The 7616-nt window shown below is 45.1% G+C and overlaps 1 protein-coding gene across 1 annotated transcript; it reads right to left on the bottom strand.

The window, feature by feature from the left end:
* Nucleotides 1–992: 992 nt before the first annotated feature.
* Nucleotides 993–3699, bottom strand: LOC125722498 (uncharacterized). Its single transcript, XM_048998685.1, has 2 exons — nt 3601–3699; nt 993–2252 (listed from the first exon to the last, which is right to left on the bottom strand). The coding sequence occupies exons 1-2, from the start codon at nt 3636–3638 to the stop codon at nt 1487–1489; spliced, it is 804 nt and encodes a 267-aa protein (XP_048854642.1). The 5' UTR covers nt 3639–3699; the 3' UTR covers nt 993–1486.
* Between the last annotated feature and the right edge of the window lie 3917 nt (nt 3700–7616).

Here is a 7616-nt window from a genome sequence, read left to right as displayed (position 1 = left end):
GATGTTATTTCAGGTGGAGTCTAGGACCCAACCTGACACGTGTGTATAGACAAACAGGCACACACATATACAAGCATACGTTCCCACCCTCATGCAGACATAAACAAATATTTACACATTCACCCAACATTTAGACACACAGAAATGAACGCTGTACACATACTCTCACTCCCCATATATACTCTATGTGGACCCCTATTTTTCCTCTGGCGAGGAGACCAGAAGATCACCCCGGATCCCGCAGTAGCCGAGAAGCCCACCAGCCCAGACCCCGACCAGACGGCCAGCTCTTCCTCTCAGCCCCCAGCCCCAAATGGCGAACAGGGAATGGGGGTGTGAAAAGACCCCATGCCCCCCTTCGCCCGCTCAGATGTGGTGTTGGTGTGTGTTGTTCTAAAGTGCTTTTAAAACAGGTGAAGGGCATGGCACTAACCACCCCCTGCCGACCAACAGCTGGTGTTAGCTCGGCCTCTCCCCAGAGCCCTCAATGTCTATGTGTGATTTAAATTGAGATGTGGGCCCTGGCACCAGAGGTAAGGCTGAATGAACAGACCGCCCTCTGGATGCCATTCTGTGTGCCCACCCCCAACGCCCTAAATGTATGTGTCATGAGAGAGTAAGTAATGAGAGTGTCTACGTTGTAGTGTATGAATGAGGTACAGGTGGTCGCGAGGGGACAGAGGAGGAATACCTACCCTGCATCCCAGCAACGCACCTACACCTCAAAGCCCTACATGTGTGGTGGTGTGATGGAGCGGGAGGAGGGAAGCATTTAGGGATGGGGAGGAAAGGAATGGGGGGGGGCAAAATACCTCCCCCCCCGGAGCCAGCTCCCCCGCTGACCCCCATAAGCACTCCCCGTTCCCCGAAATCCATCCAGGGAGGGGGGCGCAGGCCCATCCAGACCGGGGCCCAAGGCAGCAGCACCACCGGGCCCCACAGAGCCCAAGGCGCCCCACAGGACCCCACTACAAAGGAAAAGCTATCCCCGCCCCAGCATTCAGTCAACTCCCAGACTGCACAAGACAAAAGACATCCAAAGACATTGTACCTCTCTGAAAGGTAGAAACGTTTCACCGCTCGTCCAAGCAGCTTTGCATGTGCAAATGCACAACCCCTCACTCAACAGAGGTAGAGGCATTAGGCACAACCTGTCTCAAATTTAACCTGCGGCCCTCTCATCATTTGCCAAAACAAAAATAATTCCCAGGAAAAAAACAGACCCAATTCACACCTCCACCAGGTGGACCACCCTTAATGACCCACTCTATTGGAGTAGGAGGGACTGGTTACATCTACCCGCAACTCCCCCCCCCCCACTTTGTTTCACTCAACGAGCCCCCTTATACTACTTACCCAGGAGGATAAATATGTGGACACTTACAACCTCCCTCAGTCTGAAGAAGCTGCTTGGATGAGCAGCGAAACGTTTCTAACTTTCAGAGACAAGTCCAGTTGCCACGAGTCAACCACCAGAGAGTATGGTCTAAGGTTGCCTGGTCCTTCTGTTCCTCTGTGGTGAAGGGTACCTTAAGGGTACCTTCACCACATTGCCATTTGATACTGACACCTTCACATTGCCTGCTTCTAAATCGCCAACGATCAGTTCTTCCAATAATAATTTGTCCACCTTAGTCTCAACAATATCCAAATTTACTGCATTCAGTTGGAATTCACTGTTTATAACTTCTACTGCCACATCCACAATTTCCAATTCAAATGCTTTTTCAAAAGAATTTTCTCTAATCTCCTCCACTTCAACTTCTCCAATTTGTACTTGCACAATTTCAAAATTAAATTTACTTTGATCTAAATATTCGAGATCAAACTGGCAGAGGTCTACCAGCACAGCTCCTATCTTCAGACTATCTTGATGGTTGTCTACAGGCTTTATGGAGATTGTCCTGTTATTTATCACAAAAGCCTCCAACCCATGTACATCTATCCCCTTATCCCTCCCAAGCTGGCTAATGGGTGGAGTTACTTGGGAGCACTCCTCTTCATCACCCCAGCAGATGATCTCTTCCCACTTGTCCCAGGCTGCCCAATAAGCATCATCCGTCCAGCTAACTGCCTTGGCAATTCGCCTTCGGGAATGTGACTCAGTGGAACTGTCAGCCTGGTCAGAAGGTGATTCTGCTGGGGAGCACAGCTCTTTCTCATCTCCCCAGTCAATCACCTCTCCCCACTTGTCCCAAGTTGCCCAGTATCTGTCATCGCTCCAGCAAACAGCTTTCTCCATTCGTCTGATTCTGAATGAGGAAAAACAACATACAGGCAATGCAATGGAGCTGTCAGTCACTCCTGACATGTGGACTACACTTCTGCACTGACCCACACCTTCCCAATCAACAACCGCATTACTGCACAGGCAGAGCTGCTATCTTTGGTCAGCTGGCTGGCGTGAGAATCTCAATTCCAGACAAGTCTGCACATTCATCTCCATATGTGTAACAGTCTTACTACCTTGTAAATAGTCTGGAGGGTTTGCAGACTACCCCAACACTTTTGATGGAGCTAATTTTAGGTTTATAATGGAACAAAACAAATTGACTACAAGACATCTTGAGTGAGGGTTGGCAACCCTGCATATGACACTAACTAACCTGCACATACAATTTAAATATAATCCAAACATCCATCCATCCATTTTCCAAACCGCTTATCCTATTGGGTCGCGGGGGGTCCGGAGCCTATCCCGGAAGCAATGGGCACGAGGCAGGGAAAAATCGAGGATGGGGGGGGGGCAGCCCATTGCAGGGCACACTCACACACCATTCACTCACACACCATTCACTCACACATGCACTCCTACGGGCAATTTAGCAAGTATCCGGAGGAAACCCCACGACGACATGGGGAGAACGCGACCAAGAATATAGACTTAAATTAAAATAACCTTACTTGTAACAAATAATGCTGTTGGTACGTCAAACTGTCGGTGCAGCGGTAAGAAAATCGGGAGAAGACTAACAATAATAGAGGATTTATAAATGGAAAAATAAGTTCACATAACACGTTATTCACCGTCTTTCTCTTTAGGTCACTCTATACATACATATATACACTTCGAGCACGCGCAGTACAACTCAACACCCCCTACCGTACAATCAAATTATGACAGACTGTGCACATATAACTGAGAGCATACATTTACATTTACATGCTAACAAATGCTAAATTAAATAAAACATTAAAACTGAGCATACGCTGGTCGCTCGAAAGACGCCAAAACACGGAAAAGAACCACAAAACATCCCCCCAAAAAACTAAACAATCAACATTAAAAGACTGAGCAACAGTCAAATGTAGTAATTTCGAAAATATGATTTTTTTTTTAATAATTATACTGGACATTTCTTCGCGTTTCGGGTGGTTCTTTGGGGAGCTTTCATTGGACCCTTTTCGGGACGTTTGTGTGTTCGCGGGCCGAAACACGGTTGGACAACCGGTACAGAACATTTTGGAACATCTGGTTCGTAACCCGATTTATTCGTGATCAGGACTGTTCGTGGGTCGAGGTACCACTGTACATACAAAGACAGATACTAAATAATAAGATAATTTATACGATAAAATGGGAGCAGAAATGCAACGTACCTTGCCATCTTGGTGCAGAAAAGCAAGTGAAGCCGCATCTTTCAAACCGGTAGCTTCCCACGTGCGGAGGCATCAAATGTAACCAAGCAACAACATAACTAAATAATAACATCACAATACGTATAGTTGTTATATAATAATGACAGTTTTATAAGTTTTTTATTTACTAATAGAAGTAAATAAGAAAAAAATTGTGTAAGAACTGCAAAGCAAGAATATAGTAGTAAGCATGAATCACACATTCAGCTCTGGATAATATCAGACAATGACTTAAAGACACGTGAAATGAACTGCACTCTTGGAGTCTGTCTCTCCCCAAAGCACTATGCACGGTAACTTGTTTAATATGGGAATTATAAAATGACACTTTGGTAACATTTCAAACTGTTGTATCGCGATACATAGCGATCAGTATGTCGAACTGTCACGCCCAGCTCGTACGATCCTCATGTGTGCCATGCCCCCCTGATTATCCACGTGTGCTTCCCCATTATACCCAGCTGTGTCCGATTATTTTCGATTATTATAGTCCATGTCTTGCTTTCGTTCCTGGTCCGTCATTGATGTTAGTTAGTCGATGTTCGTGTTTCGTCCCGTTTTAGTGCTAATAAATCCCAGTTTCCCCGTGTTCTGCCTGCCTGTTTCCTGCCAGTGCGATCGCGCTCGCAACCAGCCCAAAACCTGACACGAACAACATCACACAAGCTTCCCACAAGAACCTGTAATTAGACTAAGCGCGTACCACACTGGGCCCGGCTGCCTTATACGGCAACCGAGCACGATCGCATCCCGCCCCCCTCCCCAGTTCTGCCCCCCTGTTGCACTTACTGGTCCGGACGCGAGCACGTTTTGTCATCAACCTGCAACTTTTTGTGTGAAAGAAACGTAAGAAGCAAAGCTGTGTACCACAGTAGGGTAGAATTCATGGTTAATTTCGTGGCTTATTTGGGGCGGTTTTGAGTATGATGACACACACAGATTTGTCAAGTATACAAAGCAGAGGTTTTTATTTATTCGTGCTGCACGTATAGGAAGATCCACACTTTATCAAATATCTCAGGCAGACTGATGCTGCGCGGGATACCGGTGCCAAAAGGTATTGCGGTACCGCATTTTTGAAAGCTGTTTCTTTAGTACTTGTACTAATTACACTATTTTCGCTTCCGCTAACTATGGGATCATGACGATGGACTCTATATTTCAAAACCACTGCCGAAACTAAGTTATACACTAAGTTAGATCTGCACCCATCATGCTATATAAAATACTAAAACGTCAGCTAGTTAAGTATGATGTCCATAGCTTCACGTCAGTGATTTATGTCAGGGATATACATTGACGTCATCAAAGTTTGATGTTTGAATAATAAATAGATAATAAAGCATAATGTGCTGCGTGGGAAGTGTTTTATATGTGATCAGGTCATCAGAGCTGTATTATGGGATGTCACCAAGACAGGTAATGCTAATACTTAAAAGTAAATAGCATAATCATACAATGATAAGAAAGAGAATAAGGCAAAAACATTTCTTGAAATTTGGCCTGAGGGTGGCGCTAGAGTGATGGATGGATTGAACCCAAATTTGGTATGAATAGTTGGAACTGACCTCTATCGATGTGCCAAATTTCAAAAAAGTTGCCAATCAGCTCTATGGGCTGCCATAGACTCCCATGGCAAAAAGCATAATAATAGTGAAAACTACTAAAAACTATAGGTATCCTAATAATAATAGACTGTCATCTCTAAATTGCCCACAGTGTGTGAGTGAGTGCATTCCCTGCAATGGACTGGCATCCCATCCAAAAGTATACCATTGTGTCCTATGCTACCTGGGATAAGCTCCAGGCCCTCGTCTCCAGGATATGCGGTACGAGGATGGATGAATAATAATCATGTTTATTTCAATTTCAATTATTGGCAAATATAAACATGTACCAAGGATAATAGCAATAAATACAGTATGCCAAAATAAATGCTAGAGGAGAATCCTGCAATTCCTGCCCCAGTCCTGGGTCTGGGGAGTTTATTCTCACTGAGATTGCATAGGATTCCTCTGGCTGCTGTTTTTCTCTCGTACACGTGAAGTGCTACTTCTTCATTGCCCACATGTGAGCCAGTATGTGAGCCCTGATCCGGGCTACCATCCCGCCCAAGGCATTTCCTCTGTATGCTGCTTCCTGCAGCCCTGCAGTGGATAAAAGGAAAGGACAATGGTTTGTTGATTTATAGCACATATATTATTATATTTTATATTGTTCAAATATACATTACTCAGTAATAACTCAGTAACTACTCAAGTACAAATGATGAACAAATACAGTAACTGTTATGATTAAGAATGAACGAACGTGGGATCAGTATATAATTAATACTTTCTGGTTAATTAATAAATTAAGTGGTGGTGCTCTCATGCCCGGCTCGTACGATCCTCGTGTGTGCCACGCCCCCTGATTACCCACGTGTGCTTCCCTGATCTTGCCCAGCTGTGTCCACTTATTTTCGCCCAATCCATCTATTTCAGTCCATGTCTTGCCTTAATTTCTGGTCTGTCATTGATGTTAGTTAGTCTTAGTGCTGTCTGCTCCGTCCCGATCCCGAATAAATCCTCGTTTTCCCCGTACTCCGCCTGCTTCCTGCCCGCTTGTCAGACTGTGCGCACTACCCGCTTTAACCAGCGAACTCTGACAGGTGCACTGGTTAGCACTGTTGCCTCACACCTCTGGGACCCGGGTTCCAGTCTCCGCCTGGGTCACATGTGTGTGGAGTTTGCATGTTCTCCCCATGTCGTCGTGGGGTTTCCCCCCACAGTCCAAAAAACATACTGAGGCTAACTGGAGTTGCTAAATTGCCCGTAGGTGTGTGTGTGAGAGTGAATGGTGTGTGAGTGTGCCCTGCGACAGGCTGGCCCCTCATCCTGGGTTGTTCCCTGCCTTGTGCACATTGCTTCCGGGATAGGCTCCGGACCCCCTGCGACCCAGTAGGATAAGTGGTCTGGAACATAGATGGATGGATATACTACGACATTATTTGTGCCCCCTCAAGTAAAGTGTTGCTCCTAACTCATCTGGTCTTTTTAAATGTTGTCAAAACATACTGAATTAATCCCTGCAAGAAATTCTTTGAGGGGGTTAGAGAGAAAATGCAGGAGACTGAATCCAGGACCTCAGCTATATCTTTTTTAAGTGTTTACGTGTAAACAGTCAAGACTTAACGATATGGGCTCATACTAAAATAAAAAATCCATGGCAAAGTGTTACTCCATTTTGAACAATATGAGCAGAGTATGCACAACCTTTTTATGTGAGACACAGCTATATGCACTATATATTGGTGCTTCCCCTAGACTTCCTGAGACCTTAAATAGTGTGACATTTGCAATAGCGAAAGCCTTCGTTTTAAAGATGACTTTTCATGTTTTCACTTGAAATCATGTGGAAAGATCACATCTCCACCCACAAAGCTCTTTCATATTTCCTGCGAGCCTGCTCCAGTGGGCTCTTGGGCAGGCAATATTGTATGTTACAGACCAATAAAGGAGGATCACTGTTTGAGGGTACTATTATAGCACTTGAATTATATTACTTATTATCCTCAGTCTTGATAGAATGGTAGACTTCATTGATAAGGACCTACAGTGGTCTGTCAGTAAACCTACAGCTCGGACCACTACCTTAATTTCAGATCAGGTAAGGTCAGGTCAGGTTGGGGAGATTGCACTGGAATAGGGTAGTAGGGACCCTACGAGCTGGATCACCCTCAGGGAATCATGCCACATGGTCATAGTGCTGTACCTGACACTTACAATGCAGGTAACCTGACTCACGCGGGACTCCCTGAGCAAACACTCATTTGACAGAAAGTCAAACCAGTGGTAGCCAAGGATTCTCCGAAGAGACACAGTACCAAAGGAGTCCAGTCTTCATCTCTGTTCACTGGATAACGTCCATGTCTAGCAGCCACACAGCAAAATAAGGAGCACCAGGAGACCTTCACCGTCTTACAAAAATATCAGGAG

The sequence above is a fragment of the Brienomyrus brachyistius genome, unplaced genomic scaffold (genome assembly GCF_023856365.1).
Source record: "Brienomyrus brachyistius isolate T26 unplaced genomic scaffold, BBRACH_0.4 scaffold39, whole genome shotgun sequence".
Lineage (NCBI taxonomy): Eukaryota > Metazoa > Chordata > Actinopteri > Osteoglossiformes > Mormyridae > Brienomyrus > Brienomyrus brachyistius.
Note: the sequence above shows the minus strand (reverse complement) of the source record. Positions and strands in the feature narration are given on the sequence as shown.

What these genes read in the sequence shown, in the direction of transcription:
- LOC125722498 (XM_048998685.1), bottom strand. Translation starts at nt 3,638, where the DNA reads ATGCGGCTTCACTTGCTTTTCTGCACCAAGATGGCAAG. An exon ending in TTCTGCACCAAGATGGCAAG is followed by an intron (nt 2,253 to 3,600) that starts GTACGTTGCATT and finishes TTCCTCATTCAG; the next exon opens with AATCAGACGAATGGAGAAAG.